Source organism: Neodiprion fabricii, chromosome 7, assembly GCF_021155785.1.
Source record: "Neodiprion fabricii isolate iyNeoFabr1 chromosome 7, iyNeoFabr1.1, whole genome shotgun sequence".
NCBI classification, from domain to species: Eukaryota; Metazoa; Arthropoda; class Insecta; order Hymenoptera; family Diprionidae; genus Neodiprion; species Neodiprion fabricii.
This window is the reverse complement of record NC_060245.1, coordinates 18,508,545-18,531,269: the sequence shown is the minus strand read 5'-3', so window position 1 is coordinate 18,531,269 and position 22,725 is coordinate 18,508,545. Positions and strand designations below refer to the sequence as shown.

Sequence of the window (22,725 nt, the reverse complement as noted above, 5' to 3'; positions counted from 1 at the left end):
TCGTACAAAACAATATTGTGTACTGTTATAAACGAATCAATGGATCGGGTGCTCGCACATGAAAGGAAGTGATTCCTCGCATCTGTGGTCATTGAGCCCGCCACTCGAGTGTAAAGATCCACAATTTTCAGAGCCATATTTATTATTGGGTTCTCCTTTCGCCCATTCGTCGAACCCAGCATTGGCCAGAGTTTCCTCGTGGATAGTGATGTGGTGGCCCTCCCGGCAAAGATCGTGGAAACCCAGACTGACATAATCTGGATGTGGGTTTGTTGCTTTGAGCACCGTCACCACTGCATCCCTCTCGGCCCAAGAATTGATGATGGCCAGGTGCCCGCCTTCCTCTTCGCAGATGAATCGAGCTTGGAACCACGAAACTGCTTTCGAGTGCAGCTTGTAGCCACCGATGCCCGGAAAGTACCTGCATCACATGACACCAAATTTCATCAAAGTTCAAACTCTCTTCGACCAAGCGTCGACGGTGATACTCACGTGTAGTCGTCTCTTCTGGTAACCTGTGGATTTCGAAGAAGGTAGGTCGAATCTGCGTTTCCAGTTGCTCCTGGAACGGTGAAATCGGAAGGCCGTTATCATAGATATACTGGGAATACGCGCTTTCCGCATCGCGTACAAGAATCACACTGTGAACTTGTTCGGGAAATACTCACCGGTTGCTCTACGAGCGAGCGCGAGGACGATGGGCTGCGCAGATAATTTTTCCGCTAGATTATAAGATACCAAGCACAGCAGCGTTTGAATCGCGATTATTCTGAACGCCATGGCTGACGTGTGGATGCGTTATTTCCGCTGCAACCTCAACAACTTGTTCAATCCTCGCGACCAGGAAAACCTGCAGAGACACGGCGAGTACGATGCTGCCTTTATACCGAACTCGCAAGTCGTTAGCTTATCGTTTCACTCTGATCACCTGCGGTGGATCATTTTAAGTATTGAGAGATTACCTTAAAGCGGAAAATATCCGTATCTCTCAACGGTTCCGGGGCGGTAAAAATAATTGTTTGTCCACTTGTCGTTTATCTCACGAAACGTTAGCATCATCTGTTCCAAAAATGATCGCGTCATTTTGGTATCTGCATCCTGCACTCAGCTTACTTTCATCCACGTTGATCTTCATACGATAGCTTACTGCCGGAATCGGATACTTTTGCAAAGAAACTTTGCGATCGAGGAAATTATCCGCGGATGGGAGTAACCCGAATCCGCGTACCAAATGTTACAGACTGATAATATAATCAATGACAATACGTACCACCGCTAATGAAGTAGCTCAAAGCGATCAATCGGTCAATTCCGATGATCCATATCGTCCAGAACTTTCCGACGACATTTAAAGTTTTCACTCTCATAATCTCTGGGAAACGTAAACGTAACGATAAGGGTGATGGAATAATTGCACTAAGTGATACTTCGGTTCCATTTGCATTATCATGGGTGATTTCACCTGTTTTTTTTTTATGGCATTAGATAAGAAAAAATTGGATCCAGGCCTGCCAATAATCTCGGAATTCGAGGGTCGTTTGATTGTGCACGGAGGAAAAGGAATTCTAGAATCGACGAAATAGATGTTGTTGGAGTCCATTCACTTCGATCTAGCATCCCTTATTTCTTCCAAGTACAATGAATTCAATTCAACAATTTCGATTTAGTTAGTTCGTTAAAATCATTTAGCCAAGCGAATTCCTTGATTCAACAAAAGCCTTTCTTATCGCGATGCAGTGAAGTATACTTCACTTCACATGTATTAATTCCAGTAAAACTTTTTGATGTGTTTCCGAAATTGAGTCAACTGAATATCATTTCATTTGAAGTTTGTGTAATTGTTCCTCAAAGTCGCATGTTCGTTGACAGAAATGATAAGGCACTTCGAATAAAATGAGTACATTAATTTAGCCAACAAAAAATTTTCATCGATCGAATGCCATGCTTTGTTGATCGAATCGAAGCTTGCTTGGCATAATCGGTTAAGTCAATCGCACTAATTTGTCAACGAGGTAAAAGAAACACCACACGCTTTGAAACAAGTAAAGAATATATTCATCGTAAACATCAGTATACTGGTACTATAAATGGCCACTAGGCGGTGAATTCTCTCGCTACGGAAATAGCTTCAGAGATAGATGATAGTTATAAAACCGAGTCGTAGGCCAGGTAGTCAGATACGGATAACGTAACAGAAATATGTTATAAGACCTATTACAAACGAAGAAAGCAAAATACCACGTTTTTTAAGTCATTAAAGATGAGGTTGATAACAAATAACTAAAACTACTGACACGTGTACAATTTATACTTCTACATACACAAAAATGAGTTTTTGGGGCCTACCAATTAAATATCGAGTCACAAATTTTGAGTCAACGGAATTGAAAATGATATCTTCCGATGTATAACGTTTTGTGAGCTTAAACAACTCTGATAGGTAGTGAGTCAACGCAAAAAACTTTTGCAACAACAAATTGCATTACCTGCTTCAACCATCGAACTCATTGAACTGAACAAAAACATGAATTAGACAGGTTTGATTCGTTTTGAAACAACAATTTCATGTTTTTTAAACAAGAAGATTGCAGTACGTTCAATTAACTTTTTATTCATTCCAATCGCACATTTTTTTTAATACAAAATTCAAATTAACGCAAGGAATACTCGCGGCGTGTTGTCTTGAATAAATTGATGGTATGATCATTCAAATGCTTGATTCTATTCTACATTAAGTTATCACAAATATTTTGCTGAGTTAAGTAAGTATTACGTTCGTTGTATTTGACTATAGCATTTAATTGAATCAAACGAATATCATTCGACTCAAATAAACCTTTTATTTTTCTCCGAGCAGAGAAGCTATCGTCGAGACCCTCCAACTTCAAACAAATTTATACCCTGGATAACATACGGTAATTATTCTGATTTACAACAATGTTCATTAATACCTTTCTCTTCCGGCTATCCGGTTTTCAGCCCGAGACTAAATGCAAGTTCGATTCCATACGAATTATGTAACAATGATTGGCGATGCAGCCGATGTGAGAGATTGGAAGTTAATGTCATATAATTCCTACAAAATTGAACTCGCAGTTTTTTTTCGGACCTAGAACAAAGTAGAACTAAGGTTAAGGCATTAACGAATGTTAGTGACCTTATACATACACGCCTATAATGTGCTAACTTCGCGTGGTTTTGAGGCTAGCAAAAGTGGGTAATTACACCCAATTATCCGCGCAATAAGTTTTAATTTATCAATTCATATTCATGGGTTATAGTCTAATTTGTTGAACTGATTAACAATTTGTATTAATATTATCTATGTTCGTTATCCTTATTGCGTATTTTATTCGGAAAATATTCATGTAGATGTTGGGTTCATTCAAAACACTTCAAGTTGATTAACATGAGGTTTTTTTTTTTTTTAAATTGTGATCTGATCATATCTTTTGTTTCGTCAACGTTTCTTAAAATCTACTTAACGCTTTTCCAACCATTGTCAATGGATTGGTAGCTCGCACATGAAATGAAATGGTATTTGGCAACCGTGGTCATTGAGCCCACCACTCAAGTGCAAAGATCCACAATTTTCAGTGACAGTACCAGTGGGTTCACTAAGCGCCCACTCGCTGAATCCAGTCTTTTCTAGATCCTGACCATGGATGGTGACGTATTGACCCTCCTGGTAAAGGTCGTGGAAGCCAAGACTGGCGTATAATGGTTGCGGGTTCTTCGCCTTGAACACTTTCATCACCGCGTCTCTTTCAGCCGGAGAATTGATGATGGCCAGGTGTCCACCTTCCTCTTCGCAGGTTTTTCGAGCCCGGTTCCACGGAAGTGTTTGATCGTGCAGCTTGTAGCCACCGATGCCCGGAAAGTACCTGCATCACATGACACCAAATTTCATCAAAGTTCAAGCTCTCTTTGACCAACCATCGACGGTGATACTTACGTGTAGTCGTTTCTTCTGGTAACCGGTGGATTTCGAACAAGGCAGGTCGTTTCTCCTTCGCCAGTTGTTCCTTGACCTAACACAACACAAGGCGGATGTCAAAAGTGAGATGCAAAAATGCGCTTTCCACATCGCATAGGAGTATTACATTGTGAATATGATCGGGAGATACTCACCAAGAGTTACACCGGGTGTTGCACAGGATGCTGTACGAGCGGGCACGACGACGAAGGAATCGAAGCATGCTTGTTGCCCCAAAGTATAAGATACGAGGCACAGCAGCGTTTGAATCGCGATTATTCTGAACGCCATGGCTGACGAGTGGATGCGTTATTTCCGCTGCAACCTCAACAACTTGTTCAATCCTCGCGACCAGGAAAACTTGCAGAGACACGGCGAGTACGATGCTGCCTTTATACCGAACTCGCAAGTCGTTAGCTTATCGTTTCACTCTGATCACCTGCGGTGGATCATTTTAAGTATTGAGAGATTACCTTAAAGCGGAAAATATCCGTATATCTCTCAACGGTTGCGGGGCGGTGAAAATAATTGTTTGTCCGCTTGTCGTTTATCTCACGAGACGTTAGCATTGTCTGTTCCAAGAATGATCCTCACTTTCATCCACGTTGATCTTCACACGATAGCCTGCCACCGGATACTTTTGCAAAGAAACTTTGCGATCGAGGAAATTATCCGCGAATGCGAGCAACCCGAATCCGCATACAAAATGTTACAGACTGATAATATAATCAATGACAATACGCACCACCGCAATGAAGTAGCTCAAAGCGATCAATCGGTCAGTTCCGATGATTCATATGTCCAGAACTTTCCGACGACATTTAAAGTTCTCACTCTCATAATCTCTGGGAAGCGTAAACGTAACGATGAGGGTGATGGAGTAATTGGACTAAGTGATACTTCGGTTCGATTTGCATTCTCAGGAGTGATTTCACCTTTATCTTCGATGCCCTCCGCGGTGAACGTTCGTCCAGTCGTAAGGACAACCGGGCTGAAGAGATTCGGCACATATTATGTGTCGTCGAAATTTGGGTGTCAACATCAAAATTTTTTTTAGTTCACTTACGACAGCACTGTAAAATTACTGGCTTAATTCAGCGCGTGAGATAGCAATGAAATCCAAGAGTATGTCTCATTTTCGGCCGACTTAGCGCTAGTTCAATTTGTCGTCATTGATGTGCGGAAGGGTAAGTTTATTCGAGTAACATCCGAAAATTTGCTCCTTTTTTCTTAAACTGTTGCTTTTACTTGCGGTTCAAAGTTTATATTCTCGTACACGGTTAGCAAAAGTGGGATTTTCCAATTTCTTACGGGCAGAGCATCATCATCCGACCTGAAAATTTTCTCAGTTACTTAGGATGATTGGAAGCCATGAGCATTCATGTTGCACCGATTTATGAATAAATTATGTCTTGTATGTCGATTGGTATCAGTGAAAATTTGCAAGAAAACTTGTTCGCCAAACGTACGAAACTACGGCGGACGTGAAATCAAAATACTTTTGGCTAATTTCACGTACCGAAAACTTTGAAATATTTTTACGCCTAATTGAATTTTTTTCTACTGCTTAATCCTAATTCAAACTAAACCAATAATGCTCGTATAAATTAATATGTAAATAACACACAAAAATCCGTGCCGTTTATGCAATTAAAGTAGCCTAAATCACACTTGTGATGTTATTTGATGAAACTTCCCTATTTTGGAATTTGATCATTGCTGATTGCAAATTCGTCACGCCTTGTTACAATTCCAGCTTCTCGGTTGTGTAACTATTCATCTCGTTATCAAACACGCCCTTCCCTGTGCATGAATATGTTACATGTATAATGCGTATGCATAATACGCATGCGTGTCGGAAATAGTATTTATACGCACACACCTACCGAAATAACTATACAGTGAAACTGTCATCGGGACCTTCCAACTTGATTCGAAATAATGCGCTCACTTTGCGTGGTATTAAGGGAAGCACATAGTGGGCAATTGCAATAAATTATACCGCGTAAGAAGTTTTAATTTTTCATTACATTTTCACGGCTTATATTGTACATCAACATGAGTTTTTGTTTTAAAATTATGACTTGATTATATATTTTGCTTCGTTGACGTTTCTTGCAATCTGCTTAACGGTTTTCCAGCTACTGCCAATGGATTGGTACCTCGCATATGAAATGATGTGGCTTATTGCAATTGTGGTCGTTGAGCCCGCCACTCAAGTGCAAAGATCCACAATTTCCAGAGCCCGCATCATTATTGGGTTCTCCTTTCGCCCATTCGTTGAACCCAGCCCTGGCCAGAGTTTGCCCGTGGATAGTGACGTAGTGGCCCTCCTCGTAAAGGTCGTGGAAGCCGAGACTGACATAATTCGGATTTGGGTTCATTGCCTTGAGCACCGTCACCACTGCATCCCTCTCGGCCAAAGAATTGATGATGGCCAGGTGCCCGCCTTCCTCTTCGCAGGTGATTCGAGCTTGGTTCCACGAAACTGCTTTCGAGTGCAGCTTGTAGCCACCGATGCCCGGAAAGTACCTGCATCACATGACACCAAATTTCATCAAAGTTCAAACTCTCTTCGACCAAGCGTCGACGGTGATACTCACGTGTAGTCTCTTCTGGCAACCTGTGGATTTCCAAGAAGGTAGGTCGAATCTGCGTTTCCAGTTGCTCCTGGAACGGTGAAATCGGAAGGCCGTTATCATAGATATACTGGGAATACGCGCTTTCCGCATCGCGTACAAGAATCACACTGTGAACTTGTTCGGGAAATACTCACCGGTTGCCCTACGAGCGAGCGCGAGGACGATGGGCTGCGCAGATAATTTTTCCGCCAGATTATAAGATACCAAGCACAGCAGCGTTTGAATCGCGATTACTCTGAACGCCATGGCTGACGTGTGGATGCGTTATTTCCGCTGCAACCTCAACAACTTGTTCAATCCTCGCGACCAGGAAAACCTGCAGAGACACGGCGAGTACGATGCTGCCTTTATACCGAACTCGCAAGTCGTTAGCTTATCGTTTCACTCTGATCACCTGCGGTGGATTATTTTAAGTATTGAGAGATTACCTTGAAGCGGAAAATATCCGTATATCTCTCAACGGTTGCGAGGCGGTAAAAATAATTGTTTGTCCGCTTGTCGTTTATCTCACGAAACGTTAGCATTGTCTGTTCCAAGAATGATCCTCACTTTCATCCACGTTGATCTTCACACGATAGCCTGCCACCGGATACTTTTGCAAAGAAACTTTGCGATCGAGGAAATTATCCGCGAATGCGAGCAACCCGAAGCCGCATACAAAATGTTACAGACTGATAATATAATCAATGACAATACGCACCACCGCAATGAAGTAGCTCAAAGCGATCAATCGGTCAATTCCGATGATTCATATCGTCCAGAACTTTCCGGCGACGTTTGAAGTTCTCACTCTCATAATCTCTGGGAAACGTAAACGTAACGATAAGGGTGATGGAGTAATTGGACTAAGTGATACTTCGGTTCGATTTGCATTCTCAGGAGTGATTTCACCTTTATCTTCGATGCCCTCCGCGGTGAACGTTCGTCCAGTCGTAAGGACAACCGGGCTGAAGAGATTCGGCACATATTATGTGTCGTCGAAATTTGGGTGTCAACATCAAAATTTTTTTTAGTTCACTTACGACAGCGCTGTAAAATTACTGGATTAATTCAGCGCGTGAGATAGCAATGAAATCCAAGAGTATGTCTCATTTTCGGCCGACCTAGCGCAAGTTCAATTTGTCGTCATTGATGTGCGGAAGGGTAAGTTTATTCGAGTAACATCCGAAAATTTACTCCTTTTTTCTTAAACTGTTGCTTTTACTTGCGGTTCAAAGTTTATATTCTCGTACGCGGTTAGCAAAAGTGGGATTTTCCAATTTCTTGCGGGCAGAGCATCATCATCCGACCTGAAAATTTTCTCAGTTACTTAGGGTGATTGGAAGCCATGAGCGTTCATGTTGCACCGATTTATGAATAAATTATGTCTTGTATGTCGATTGGTATCAGTGAAAATTTGCAAGAAAACTTGTTCGCCAAACGTACGAAACTACGGCGGACGTGAAATCAAAATACTGTTGGCCAATTTCACGTACCGAGAACTTTGAAATATTTTTGCGCCTAATTGAATTTTTTTCTATTACTTAATCCTGATTTCAACTTAAACCAATAATGCTCGTATAAATGAATATGTAAATAACACACAAAAATCCGTGCCGTTTATGCAATTAAAGTAGCCTAAATCACATTTGTGATGTTATTTGATGAAACTTCACTATTTCGGAATTTAATCATTGCTGATTGCAAATTCGTCACGCCTTGTTACAATTCCAGCTTCTCGGTTGTGTAACTATTCATTTCGTTATCAAACACGCCCTTCCCTGTGCATGAATATGTTACATGTATAATACGTATGCATAATAATAGTATTTATATGCACACATCTACCTAAATAACTATACAGTGAAACTGTCATCGAGACCTTGTAACTTTATTCGGAATAATGTGCTCACTTTGCGTGGTATTAAGGGAAGCACATAGTGAGCAATTACAATAAATTATACCGCGTAAGAAGTTTTAATTTTTCATTACATTTTCACGGCTTATATTGTATATCAACATGAGTTTTTGTTTTAAAATTCTAACTTGATTACATATTTTGCCTCGTTGACGCCTCTTGCAATCTGCTTAACGCTTTTCCAACCACTGTCAATGGATTGGTAGCTCGCATACGAAAGGCAGTAGTACACTGCATTTGTGATCATTTAGCCCGCCACTTATGTACCAAGATCCACAATTTTCAAGGCCATGTCGATTATTGGGTTCTCCGTCCGCCCATTCGTCGAACCCAGCCCTGGCCAGAGTTTCCCCGTGGATCGTGACGTAGTGGCCCTCCTCGTAAAGGTCGTGGAAGCCGAGACTGACATAATCCAGATTTTGCTTCATTGGTTCGAGCACCTTCACCACTGCATCCCTCTCGGCCAAAGAATTGATGATGGCCAGGTGCGCGCCTTCCTCTTCGCAGGTGATTCGAGCTTGGTTCCACGAAACTGCTCTTGAGTGGAGCTTATAGCCACCGATGCCCGGAAAGTACCTGCATCACATAACACCAAATTTCATCAACGTTCAAACTTTTTTCGACTAACCATCGACGGTGACACTCACGTGTAGTCGTCTCTTATGACAACCAGTGGATTTCGAGGAGGGTAGGTCGGATCTGCGTTTCCAGTTGCTCCTGGAAACGAGACATCGGAAGGCCGTTATCACAGATATAATGTGAATACGCGCTTTCCGCACCGCGTGCGAGAATCACACTGTGAACATGTTCGAGAGATACTCACCGGTTGCTGTACGAGCGGGCACGACGGCGAAGGAATCGAAGCAAGCTTGTTGCCCCAAAGTATAAGATACGAGGCACAGCAGCGTTTGAATCGTGATTATTCTGACCGCCATGGCTGACGTGTGGATGTACTATTTCCGTTGCAGGCTCAACGACTTGATCAATCCTCGCGAATGGAGAAAAAACTGCCGAGTTTCTGCAGCTACGACTTAGGAACGACTGTTCGCTTGATGCGATTTCCGGCATCCCCACACACTCTGTTCGATTTTATACCAACTCGCTTTGAGTAACCCAAAGGTTATCCTCTCATTCTTACCAGCGATAAATCTTATTGACGAAGTTTCTCAGACATTTGTTTTTCCAGATAAAAACCTGGTTGAGGAAAAAATCTGTTGTTTCGAATGGAATTACCAAGCACTCTGATTAATTTGCAATCAATTCTCGTATATTTTCCTACATTGGCTGGCGAAAGACAAAAACCTACTTTGAATTCATTACATTTTTCTAGTTATTGTATTATATTTATAAATTTAATGCACATTGATTCTACGGCGTTTGGAATTCACTAAACGTACTACCGAATTTACGTGAGACATTTACGAAGAGATACGAATGGTCTGTTGGAATGAAGAATGCATTGTGACGAAAAGATTTGATATCCATAATTTCGAATAACCGATAACTATGATTCGCAAATAACTTGATAGTATGTTAAATGTACTGTACTTATGAACGTTTTCAACAGTGTTCGGAAATTGTGGGATTTTCTTGTGGATCTACGTAACATGTGCAGTTGTAAACTTTATGCGAAATCCTCAACGGTATATCAGATTTCAGCAAAGCCCGAAGAACTACCATGTAAATTTTGAAATTAGTGATAAAACTTTCAACTTGTGACAATTACACCGTCAATTTACAGACAGGTTCTGGAAATTTAATGAATTTCGTTACTGAATGCGTTTGTAAATCAAGTAAACATTGTATTAGTATTATTAGTAATCGCATTTATAATTGTTCATAACAATGTTGGACAGCATTGGAATAATCTGTCTCATACGAGTCTATCAATTACAAAATAGAACAAAATCTCGTAAAAAATCCTAATATACTACTCTAAGAAATAGAACTGCTAGATAAGATTCAGAATCTCATCCTACGGATCGCATTCTCGATGGATAACATGTATTTTACAGGAAATCTCTTTGGGGACACTGACTGCTAGAAATTCGACAAACCTACATAAGACTGCGGTAATGAAAATACATGAATCAAATTCACCGGACGAAGCATACATGATCATGACGCGCATCACACGAGGCTAAAGATCGATAAAGGTGTAACAAACTTTAAAACACAAACGCAGCAGGAAAACATCAAGCTGACTACATGGGCAGACAAGTCTAAAACGAACAAGCTAATGAGGTAAGAAAACAGTCAATACTGAAGTTTGGAAAATACGTGAAACAATAGATCTTGGACCGTGGAAGAAGCTACTTCGACATTATTACGAACCTGAAATAAAACTGATCGAAACTAGAAGTCAAAACGGAGGATGGACAACACGAAACGATAATGTGCGAATCGACTGCTGAGTACTGCATCGCCTACGGATAAGTTTCCAAACTTATGTAAAGAGAACAAAGTACTATACATGTAAGAGTATATTACGGCTTTGGATTAAGGTGTATTTATTCGTGAATAAATACGTGAAAACTGAGACGGGTAACAATGTTGAAGAAAAAAAAATTTATCGTCTCCATACATTGCTCAGATATGCATTAGAATGTGATCATGAACACAAGGGGATCAATAATAAACTAAATTGAATCACACGAGACGCCTTGAATTTTTGACGAAAAATTCATCGTCTTTGGGAAATGCTGCGAAACATTCTTTCATGCGCTATTGCGACGTTATTTTGCCAGAATAATGGATTAGGCGCAGTCCCAATCGTCTGCGATCAACGCACAAAAAGTTACGGCCTAAAAACCAGAACCTGTGTTTTCGGCATTTTTCAGCAGGTGCTTTTTCCTTCGTGATTTCTCTCCTGTTGATCCCACTTTCTTTTCGCTGCGTTTTCTGGGTTCCTGGGTGTCCAATTAGTCAGGAAAGGGTCGTGCAAAACGAATCTGAGACCCAAAATTTTTTGTCGAAAAATGAAAAAAAAGTAAGCCCTTTGCATTTTTAGCGAAAATTTTCGCGATTTTGAAAAGTGCCGGAATAAGATAATTGCGGCACTATTCGGACGTAATATCGCAGGAGAAATCGATTGGGCTCAGTCTCAATCGTCTGCGATCAACGCATCAAAAGTTACGGCCAAAAAACCAGAACCTGTGTTTTCGACATTTTTCAGCAGGTGCATTTTCCTTCGTAATTTCTCTACTGTTGATCCCACGCTCTTTTCGCTGCGTATTCTGAGTTCCTGAGGGTCCAATTAGTCGGGAAAGGGTCATACAAAACGAATCTGAGACCCAAAATTTTTGGTCGAAAAATGAAGAAAAAGTAAGGCTAACCCCTTTGCATTTTTGGCGAAAATTTTCGCGATTTTGAAAAGTGCTGGAATAAATTAATTGCGGCACTATTCGGACGTAATTTTGCAGGAGAAATCGATTGGGCGCAGACCCGATACGCTGCGATCAACGCATCAAAAGTTACAGCCAAAAAACGAAAAGCTGTGTTTTCGACATTTTTCAGCAGGTGCATTTTCCTTCGTGATTTCTCTCCTGTTGATCCCACTTTCTTTTCGCTGCGTTTTCTGGGTTCCTGGGTGTCCAATTAGTCAGAAAAGGGTCGTGCAAAACGAATCTGAGACCCAAAATTTGTTGTCGAAAATTGAAAAAAAAGTAAGGCCTTTGCATTTTTAGCGAAAATTTTCGCGATTCTAAAAAGTGCCGGAATAAGATAATTGCGGCACTATTCGGACGTAATTTTGCAGGAGAAATCGATTTAGCGCAGTCTCAATCGTCTGCGATCAACGCATCAAAAGTTGCGGCCAAAAAACCAGAACCTGTGTTTTCGACATTTTTCAGCAGGTGCATTTTCCTTCGTAATTTCTCTACTGTTGATCCCACGCTCTTTTCGCTGCGTATTCTGAGTTCCTGAGGGTCTAATTAGTCGGGAAAGGGTCATACAAAACGAATCTGAGACCCAAAATTTTTGGTCGAAAAATGAAGAAAAAGTAAGGCTAACCCCTTTGCATTTTTGGCGGAAATTTTCGCGATTTTGAAAAGTGCCGGAATAAGATAATTGCGGCACTATTCGGACGTAATATCGCAGGAGAAATCGATTGGGCTCAGTCTCAATCGTCTGCGATCAACGCATCAAAAGTTACGGCCATAAAACCAGAACCTGTGTTTTCGACATTTTTCAGCAGGTGCATTTTCCTTCGTAATTTCTCTACTGTTGATCCCACGCTCTTTTCGCTGCGTATTCTGAGTTCCTGAGGGTCCAATTAGTCGGGAAAGGGTCATACAAAATGAATCTGAGACCCAAAATTTTTGGTCGAAAATTGAAGAAAAAGTAAGGCTAACCCCTTTGCATTTTTGGCGAAAATTTTCGCGATTTTGAAAAGTGCTGGAATAAATTAATTGCGGCACTATTCGGACGTAATTTTGCAGGAGAAATCGATTGGGCGCAGACCCGATACGCTGCGATTAACGCATCAAAAGTTACAGCCAAAAAACGAAAAGCTGTGTTTTCGACATTTTCCAGCAGGTGCATTTTCCTTCGTGATTTCTCTACTGTTGATCCCACGCTCTTTTCGCTGCGTATTCTGAGTTCCTGAGGGTCCAATTAGTCGGGAAAGGGTCATACAAAATGAATCTGAGACCCAAAATTTTTGGTCGAAAAATGAAGAAAAAGTAAGGCTAACCCCTTTGCATTTTTGGCGAAAATTTTCGCGATTTTGAAAAGTGCTGGAATAAATTAATTGCGGCACTATTCGGACGTAATTTTGCAGGAGAAATCGATTGGGCGCAGACCCGATACGCTGCGATCAACGCATCAAAAGTTACAGCCAAAAAACGAAAACCTGTGTTTTCGACATTTTTCAGCAGGTGCATTTTCCTTCGTAATTTCTCTACTGTTGATCCCACGCTCTTTTCGCTGCGTATTCTGAGTTCCTGAGGGTCCAATTAGTCGGGAAAGGGTCATACAAAACGAATCTGAGACCCAAAATTTTTGGTCGAAAAATGAAGAAAAAGTAAGGCTAACCCCTTTGCATTTTTGGCGAAAATTTTCGCGATTTTGAAAAGTGCTGGAATAAATTAATTGCGGCACTATTCGGACGTAATTTTGCAGGAGAAATCGATTGGGCGCAGACCCGATACGCTGCGATCAACGCATCAAAAGTTACAGCCAAAAAACGAAAACCTGTGTTTTCGACATTTTTCAGCAGGTGCATTTTCCTTCGTAATTTCTCTACTGTTGATCCCACGCTCTTTTCGCTGCGTATTCTGAGTTCCTGAGGGTCCAATTAGTCGGGAAAGGGTTATACAAAACGAATCTGAGACCCAAAATTTTTGGACGAAAAATGAAGAAAAAGTAAGGCTAACCCCTTTGCATTTTTGGCGAAAATTTTTGCGATTTTGAAAAGTGCTGGAATAAATTAATTGCGGCACTATTCGGACGTAATTTTGCAGGAGAAATCGATTGGGCGCAGACCCGATACGCTGCGATCAACGCATCAAAAGTTACAGCCAAAAAACGAAAAGCTGTGTTTTCGACATTTTTCAGCAGGTGCATTTTCCTTCGTGATTTCTCTACTGTTGATCCCACGCTCTTTTCGCTGCGTATTCTGAGTTCCTGAGGGTCCAATTAGTCGGGAAAGGGTCATACAAAATGAATCTGAGACCCAAAATTTTTGGTCGAAAAATGAAGAAAAAGTAAGGCTAACCCCTTTGCATTTTTGGCGAAAATTTTCGCGATTTTGAAAAGTGCTGGAATAAATTAATTGCGGCACTATTCGGACGTAATTTTGCAGGAGAAATCGATTGGGCGCAGTCCCGATACGCTGCGATCAACGCATCAAAAGTTACAGCTAAAAAACGAAAACCTGTGTTTTCGACATTTTTCAGCAGGTGCATTTTCCTTCGTAATTTCTCTACTGTTGATCCCACGCTCTTTTCGCTGCGTATTCTGAGTTCCTGAGGGTCCAATTAGTCGGGAAAGGGTCATACAAAACGAATCTGAGACCCAAAATTTTTGGTCGAAAAATGAAGAAAAAGTAAGGCTAACCCCTTTGCATTTTTGGCGAAAATTTTCGCGATTTTGAAAAGTGCTGGAATAAATTAATTGCGGCACTATTCGGACGTAATTTTGCAGGAGAAATCGATTGGGCGCAGACCCGATACGCTGCGATCAACGCATCAAAAGTTACAGCCAAAAAACGAAAACCTGTGTTTTCGACATTTTTCAGCAGGTGCATTTTCCTTCGTAATTTCTCTACTGTTGATCCCACGCTCTTTTCGCTGCGTATTCTGAGTTCCTGAGGGTCCAATTAGTCGGGAAAGGGTTATACAAAACGAATCTGAGACCCAAAATTTTTGGACGAAAAATGAAGAAAAAGTAAGGCTAACCCCTTTGCATTTTTGGCGAAAATTTTTGCGATTTTGAAAAGTGCTGGAATAAATTAATTGCGGCACTATTCGGACGTAATTTTGCAGGAGAAATCGATTGGGCGCAGACCCGATACGCTGCGATCAACGCATCAAAAGTTACAGCCAAAAAACGAAAAGCTGTGTTTTCGACATTTTTCAGCAGGTGCATTTTCCTTCGTAATTTCCCTCCTGTTGATCCCACGCTCTTTTCGCTGCGTTTTCTGAGTTCCTGAGGGTCCAATTAGTCGGGAAAGGGTCATACAAAACGAATCTGAGACCCAAAATTTTTGGTCGAAAAATGAAGAAAAAGTAAGGCTAACCCCTTTGCATTTTTGACGAAAATTTTCGCGATTTTGAAAAGTGCTGAAATTAATTAATTGCGGCACTATTCGGACGTAATTTTGCAGGAGAAATCGATTAGGCGCAGTCCCGATACGCTGCGATCAACGCATCAAAAGTTACAGCCAAAAAACGTAAAGCTGTGTTTTCGACATTTTTCAGCAGGTGCATTTTCCTTCCTAATTTCTCTACTGTTGATCCCACGCTCTTTTCGCTGCGTATTCTGAGTTCCTGAGGGTCCAATTAGTCGGGAAAGGGTCATACAAAACGAATCTGAGACCCAAAATTTTTGGTCGAAAAATGAAGAAAAAGTAAGGTTAACCCCTTTGCATTTTTGGCGAAAATTTTCGCGATTTTGAAAAGTGCCGGAATAAGATAATTGCGGCACTATTCGGACGTAATATCGCAGGAGAAATCGATTGGGCTCAGTCTCAATCGTCTGCGATCAACGCATCAAAAGTTACGGCCAAAAAACCAGAACCTGTGTTTTCGACATTTTTCAGCAGGTGCATTTTCCTTCGTAATTTCTCTACTGTTGATCCCACGCTCTTTTCGCTGCGTATTCTGAGTTCCTGAGGGTCCAATTAGTCGGGAAAGGGTCATACAAAACGAATCTGAGACCCAAAATTTTTGGTCGAAAAATGAAGAAAAAGTAAGGCTAACCCCTTTGCATTTTTGGCGAAAATTTTCGCGATTTTGAAAAGTGCTGGAATAAATTAATTGCGGCACTATTCGGACGTAATTTTGCAGGAGAAATCGATTGGGCGCAGACCCGATACGCTGCGATCAACGCATCAAAAGTTACAGCCAAAAAACGAAAACCTGTGTTTTCGACATTTTTCAGCAGGTGCATTTTCCTTCGTAATTTCTCTACTGTTGATCCCACGCTCTTTTCGCTGCGTATTCTGAGTTCCTGAGGGTCCAATTAGTCGGGAAAGGGTTATACAAAACGAATCTGAGACCCAAAATTTTTGGACGAAAAATGAAGAAAAAGTAAGGCTAACCCCTTTGCATTTTTGGCGAAAATTTTTGCGATTTTGAAAAGTGCTGGAATAAATTAATTGCGGCACTATTCGGACGTAATTTTGCAGGAGAAATCGATTGGGCGCAGACCCGATACGCTGCGATCAACGCATCAAAAGTTACAGCCAAAAAACGAAAAGCTGTGTTTTCGACATTTTTCAGCAGGTGCATTTTCCTTCGTAATTTCCCTCCTGTTGATCCCACGCTCTTTTCGCTGCGTTTTCTGAGTTCCTGAGGGTCCAATTAGTCGGGAAAGGGTCATACAAAACGAATCTGAGACCCAAAATTTTTGGTCGAAAAATGAAGAAAAAGTAAGGCTAACCCCTTTGCATTTTTGACGAAAATTTTCGCGATTTTGAAAAGTGCTGAAATTAATTAATTGCGGCACTATTCGGACGTAATTTTGCAGGAGAAATCGATTAGGCGCAGTCCCGATACGCTGCGATCAACGCATCAAAAGTTACAGCCAAAAAACGTAAAGCTGTGTTTTCGACATTTTTCAGCAGGTGCATTTTCCTTCCTAATTTCTCTACTGTTGATCCCACGCTCTTTTCGCTGCGTATTCTGAGTTCCTGAGGGTCCAATTAGTCGGGAAAGGGTCATACAAAACGAATCTGAGACCCAAAATTTTTGGTCGAAAAATGAAGAAAAAGTAAGGTTAACCCCTTTGCATTTTTGGCGAAAATTTTCGCGATTTTGAAAAGTGCCGGAATAAGATAATTGCGGCACTATTCGGACGTAATATCGCAGGAGAAATCGATTGGGCTCAGTCTCAATCGTCTGCGATCAACGCATCAAAAGTTACGGCCAAAAAACCAGAACCTGTGTTTTCGACATTTTTCAGCAGGTGCATTTTCCTTCGTAATTTCTCTACTGTTGATCCCACGCTCTTTTCGCTGCGTATTCTGAGTTCCTGAGGGTCCAATTAGTCGGGAAAGGGTCATACAAAACGAATCTGAGACCCAAAATTTTTGGTCGAAAAATGAAGAAAAAGTAAGGCTAACCCCTTTGCATTTTTGGCGAAAATTTTCGCGATTTTGAAAAGTGCTGGAATAAATTAATTGCGGCACTATTCGGACGTAATTTTGCAGGAGAAATCGATTGGGCCCAGACCCGATACGCTGCGATCAACGCATCAAAAGTTACAGCCAAAAAACGAAAAGCTGTGTTTTCGACATTTTTCAGCAGGTGCATTTTCCTTCGTGATTTCTCTACTGTTGATCCCACGCTCTTTTCGCTGCGTATTCTGAGTTCCTGAGGGTCCAATTAGTCGGGAAAGGGTCATACAAAACGAATCTGAGACCCAAAATTTTTGGTCGAAAAATGAAGAAAAAGTAAGGCTAACCCCTTTGCCTTTTTGGCGAAAATTTTCGCGATTTTGAAAAGTGCTGGAATAAATTAATTGCGGCACTAATCGGACGTAATTTTGCAGGAGAAATCGATTGGGCGCAGACCCGATACGCTGCGATCAACGCATCAAAAGTTACAGCCAAAAAACGAAAACCTGTGTTTTCGACATTTTTCAGCAGGTGCATTTTCCTTCCTAATTTCTCTACTGTTGATCCCACGCTCTTTTCGCTGCGTATTCTGAGTTCCTGAGGGTCCAATTAGTCGGGAAAGGGTCATACAAAACGAATCTGAGACCCAAAATTTTTGGTCGAAAAATGAAGAAAAAGTAAGGCTAACCCCTTTGCATTTTTGGCGAAAATTTTCGCGATTTTGAAAAGTGCTGGAATAAATTAATTGCGGCACTATTCGGACGTAATTTTGCAGGAGAAATCGATTGGGCCCAGACCCGATACGCTGCGATCAACGCATCAAAAGTTACAGCCAAAAAACGAAAAGCTGTGTTTTCGACATTTTTCAGCAGGTGCATTTTCCTTCGTGATTTCTCTACTGTTGATCCCACGCTCTTTTCGCTGCGTATTCTGAGTTCCTGAGGGTCCAATTAGTCGGGAAAGGGTCATACAAAACGAATCTGAGACCCAAAATTTTTGGTCGAAAAATGAAGAAAAAGTAAGGCTAACCCCTTTGCCTTTTTGGCGAAAATTTTCGCGATTTTGAAAAGTGCTGGAATAAATTAATTGCGGCACTAATCGGACGTAATTTTGCAGGAGAAATCGATTGGGCGCAGACCCGATACGCTGCGATCAACGCATCAAAAGTTACAGCCAAAAAACGAAAACCTGTGTTTTCGACATTTTTCAGCAGGTGCATTTTCCTTCGTAATTTCTCTACCGTTGATCCCACGCTCTTTTCGCTGCGTATTCTGAGTTCCTGAGGGTCCAATTAGTCGGGAAAGGGTCATACGAGACGAATCTGAGACCGAAAATTTTTGGTCGAAAAATGAAGAAAAAGTAAGGCTAACCCCTTTGCATTTTTGGCGAAAATTTTCGCGATTTTGAAAAGTGCTGGAATAAATTAATTGCGGCACTATTCGGACGTAATTTTGCAGGAGAAATCGATTGGGCGCAGACCCGATACGCTGCGATCAACGCATCAAAAGTTACAGCCAAAAAACGAAAAGCTGTGTTTTCGACATTTTTCAGCAGGTGCTTTTTCCTTCGTGATTTCTCTACTGTTGATCCCACGCTCTTTTCGCTGCGTATTCTGAGTTCCTGAGGGTCCAATTAGTCGGGAAAGGGTCATACAAAACGAATCTGAGACCCAAATTTTTTGGTCGAAAAATGAAAAAAAAGTAAGGCTAACCCCTCTGCATTTTTGGCGAAAATTTTCGCAATTTTGAAAAGTGCTGGAATAAATTAATTGCGGCACTATTCGGACGTAATTTTGCAGGAGAAATCGATTGGGCGCAGACCCGATACGCTGCGATCAACGCGTCAAAAGTTACAGCCAAAAAACGAAAAGCTGTGTTTTCGACATTTTTCAGCAGGTGCTTTTTCCTCCGTAATTTCTCTACTGTTGATCCCACGCTCTTTTCGCTGCGTATTCTGAGTTCCTGAGGGTCCAATTAGTCGGGAAAGGGTCATACAAAACGAATCTGAGACCCAAAATTTTTGGTCGAAAAATGAAGAAAAAGTAAGGCTAACCCCTTTGCATTTTTGGCGAAAATTTTCGCGATTTTGAAAAGTGCTGGAATGAATTAATTGCGGCACTATTCGGACGTAATATTGCAGGAGAAATCGATTGGGCGCAGTCCCGATACGCTGCGATCAACGCATCAAAAGTTACAGCCAAAAAACGAAAAGCTGTGTTTTCGACATTTTTCAGCAGGTGCATTTTCCTTCCTAATTTCTCTACTGTTGATCCCACGCTCTTTTCGCTGCGTATTCTGAGTTCCTGAGGGTCCAATTAGTCGGGAAAGGGTCATACGAGACGAATCTGAGACCGAAAATTTTTGGTCGAAAAATGAAGAAAAAGTAAGGCTAACCCCTCTGCATTTTTGGCGAAAATTTTCGCAATTTTGAAAAGTGCTGGAATAAATTAATTGCGGCACTATTCGGACGTAATTTTGCAGGAGAAATCGATTGGGCGCAGACCCGATACGCTGCGATCAACGCGTCAAAAGTTACAGCCAAAAAACGAAAAGCTGTGTTTTCGACATTTTTCAGCAGGTGCATTTTCCTTCGTAATTTCCCTCCTGTTGATCCCACGCTCTTTTCGCTGCGTTTTCTGAGTTCCTGAGGGTCCAATTAGTCGGGAAAGAGTCATACAAAACGAATCTGAGACCCAAAATTTTTGGTCGAAAAATGAAGAAAAAGTAAGGCTAACCCCTTTGCATTTTTGACGAAAATTTTCGCGATTTTGAAAAGTGCTGAAATTAATTAATTGCGGCACTATTCGGACGTAATTTTGCAGGAGAAATCGATTGGGCGCAGTCCCGATACGCTGCGATCAACGCATCAAAAGTTACAGCCAAAAAACGAAAAGCTGTGTTTTCGACATATTTCAGCAGGTGCTTTTTCCTTCATGATTTCTCTACTGTTGATCCCACGCTCTTTTCGCTGCGTAGTCTGAGTTCCTGAGGGTCCAATTAGTCGGGAGAGGGTCATACAAAACGAATCTGAGACCCAAAATTTTTGGTCGAAAAATGAAGAAAAAGTAAGGCTAACCCCTTTGCATTTTTGGCGAAAATTTTCGCGATTTTGAAAAGTGCTGGAATGAATTAATTGCGGCACTATTCGGACGTAATATTGCAGGAGAAATCGATTGGGCGCAGTCCCGATACGCTGCGATCAACGCATCAAAAGTTACAGCCAAAAAACGAAAAGCTGTGTTTTCGACATTTTTCAGCAGGTGCATTTTCCTTCGTAATTTCCCTCCTGTTGATCCCACGCTCTTTTCGCTGCGTTTTCTGAGTTCCTGAGGGTCCAATTAGTCGGGAAAGAGTCATACAAAACGAATCTGAGACCCAAAATTTTTGGTCGAAAAATGAAGAAAAAGTAAGGCTAACCCCTTTGCATTTTTGGCGAAAATTTTCGCGATTTTGAAAAGTGCTGGAATGAATTAATTGCGGCACTATTCGGACGTAATATTGCAGGAGAAATCGATTGGGCTCAGTCTCAATCGTCTGCGATCAACGCATCAAAAGTTACGGCCAAAAAACCAGAACCTGTGTTTTCGACATTTTTCAGCAGGTGCATTTTCCTTCGTAATTCCTCTACTGTTGATCCCACGCTCTTTTCGCTGCGTATTCTGAGTTCCTGAGGGTCCAATTAGTCGGGAAAGGGTCATACAAAACGAATCTGAGACCCAAAATTTTTGGTCGAAAAATGAAAAAAAAGTAAGGCTAACCCCTCTGCATTTTTGGCGAAAATTTTCGCAATTTTGAAAAGTGCTGGAATAAATTAATTGCGGCACTATTCGGACGTAATTTTGCAGGAGAAATCGATTGGGCGCAGACCCGATACGCTGCGATCAACGCGTCAAAAGTTACAGCCAAAAAACGAAAAGCTGTGTTTTCGACATTTTTCAGCAGGTGCTTTTTCCTCCGTAATTTCTCTACTGTTGATCCCACGCTCTTTTCGCTGCGTATTCTGAGTTCCTGAGGGTCCAATTAGTCGGGAAAGGGTCATACAAAACGAATCTGGGACCCAAAATTTTTGGTCGAAAAATGAAGAAAAAGTAAGGCTAACCCCTTTGCATTTTTGGCGAAAATTTTCGCGATTTTGAAAAGTGCTGGAATAAATTAATTGCGGTACTATTCGGACGTAATTTTGCAGGAGAAATCGATTGGGCGCAGACCCGATACGCTGCGATCAACGCATCAAAAGTTACAGCCAAAAAACGAAAAGCTGTGTTTTCGACATTTTTCAGCAGGTGCATTTTCCTTCGTAATTTCCCTCCTGTTGATCCCACGCTCTTTTCGCTGCGTTTTCTGAGTTCCTGAGGGTCCAATTAGTCGGGAAAGAGTCATACGAAACGAATCTGAGACCCAAAATTTTTGGTCGAAAAATGAAGAAAAAGTAAGGCTAACCCCTTTGCATTTTTGACGAAAATTTTCGCGATTTTGAAAAGTGCTGAAATTAATTAATTGCGGCACTATTCGGACGTAATTTTGCAGGAGAAATCGATTGGGCGCAGTCCCGATACGCTGCGATCAACGCATCAAAAGTTACAGCCAAAAAACGAAAAGCTGTGTTTTCGACATATTTCAGCAGGTGCTTTTTCCTTCATGATTTCTCTACTGTTGATCCCACGCTCTTTTCGCTGCGTAGTCTGAGTTCCTGAGGGTCCAATTAGTCGGGAGAGGGTCATACAAAACGAATCTGAGACCCAAAATTTTTGGTCGAAAAATGAAGAAAAAGTAAGGCTAACCCCTTTGCATTTTTGGCGAAAATTTTCGCGATTTTGAAAAGTGCTGGAATGAATTAATTGCGGCACTATTCGGACGTAATATTGCAGGAGAAATCGATAGGGCGCAGTCCCGATACGCTGCGATCAACGCATCAAAAGTTACAGCCAAAAAACGAAAAGCTGTGTTTTCGACATTTTTCAGCAGGTGCATTTTCCTTCGTAATTTCCCTCCTGTTGATCCCACGCTCTTTTCGCTGCGTTTTCTGAGTTCCTGAGGGTCCAATTAGTCGGGAAAGGGTCATACAAAACGAATCTGAGACCCAAAATTTTTGGTCGAAAAATGAAGAAAAAGTAAGGCTAACCCCTTTGCATTTTTGGCGAAAATTTTCGCGATTTTGAAAAGTGCTGGAATGAATTAATTGCGGCACTATTCGGACGTAATATTGCAGGAGAAATCGATTGGGCGCAGTCCCGATACGCTGCGATCAACGCATCAAAAGTTACAGCCAAAAAACGAAAAGCTGTGTTTTCGACATTTTTCAGCAGGTGCATTTTCCTTCCTAATTTCTCTACTGTTGATCCCACGCTCTTTTCGCTGCGTATTCTGAGTTCCTGAGGGTCCAATTAGTCGGGAAAGGGTCATACAAAACGAATCTGAGACCCAAAATTTTT

At 41.4% G+C, this 22,725-nt stretch overlaps 2 protein-coding genes across 2 annotated transcripts in view; both read right to left on the bottom strand.

Annotated features, from left to right (window-relative positions):
* Window positions 1-18: 18 nt before the first annotated feature.
* LOC124187065 lies at window positions 19-4,318 on the bottom strand. The gene is made up of 6 exons (XM_046579314.1): window positions 4,132-4,318; window positions 3,956-4,031; window positions 3,523-3,884; window positions 669-782; window positions 493-562; window positions 19-421 (listed from the first exon to the last, which is right to left on the bottom strand). Exons 1-6 carry the CDS (start codon window positions 4,265-4,267, stop codon window positions 37-39), a joined length of 1,143 nt encoding a protein of 380 aa, XP_046435270.1. The 5' UTR covers window positions 4,268-4,318; the 3' UTR covers window positions 19-36.
* Window positions 4,319-4,857: 539 nt separating this feature from the next.
* The window catches only part of LOC124186635 (hemolymph lipopolysaccharide-binding protein-like), a 36,000-nt gene continuing 18,132 nt past the window's right edge, over window positions 4,858-22,725 (bottom strand). Inside the window, exon 3 of the mRNA XM_046578481.1 lies at window positions 4,858-6,508. Coding sequence (XP_046434437.1) covers window positions 6,118-6,508 — 391 coding nt within the window. The 3' untranslated portion in view covers window positions 4,858-6,117. The remainder of the gene's footprint in view (window positions 6,509-22,725) is intronic.

What these genes read in the sequence shown, in the direction of transcription:
- LOC124187065 (XM_046579314.1), bottom strand. Translation starts at nt 4,267, where the DNA reads ATGGCGTTCAGAATAATCGCGATTCAAACGCTGCTGTGCCTCGTATCT. An exon ending in ACCAGAAGAAACGACTACAC is followed by an intron (nt 3,885 to 3,955) that starts GTAAGTATCACC and finishes CATGTGATGCAG; the next exon opens with GTACTTTCCGGGCATCGGTG. An exon ending in GCTCGCTCGTAGAGCAACCG is followed by an intron (nt 563 to 668) that starts GTGAGTATTTCC and finishes TCACCGTTCCAG; the next exon opens with GAGCAACTGGAAACGCAGAT.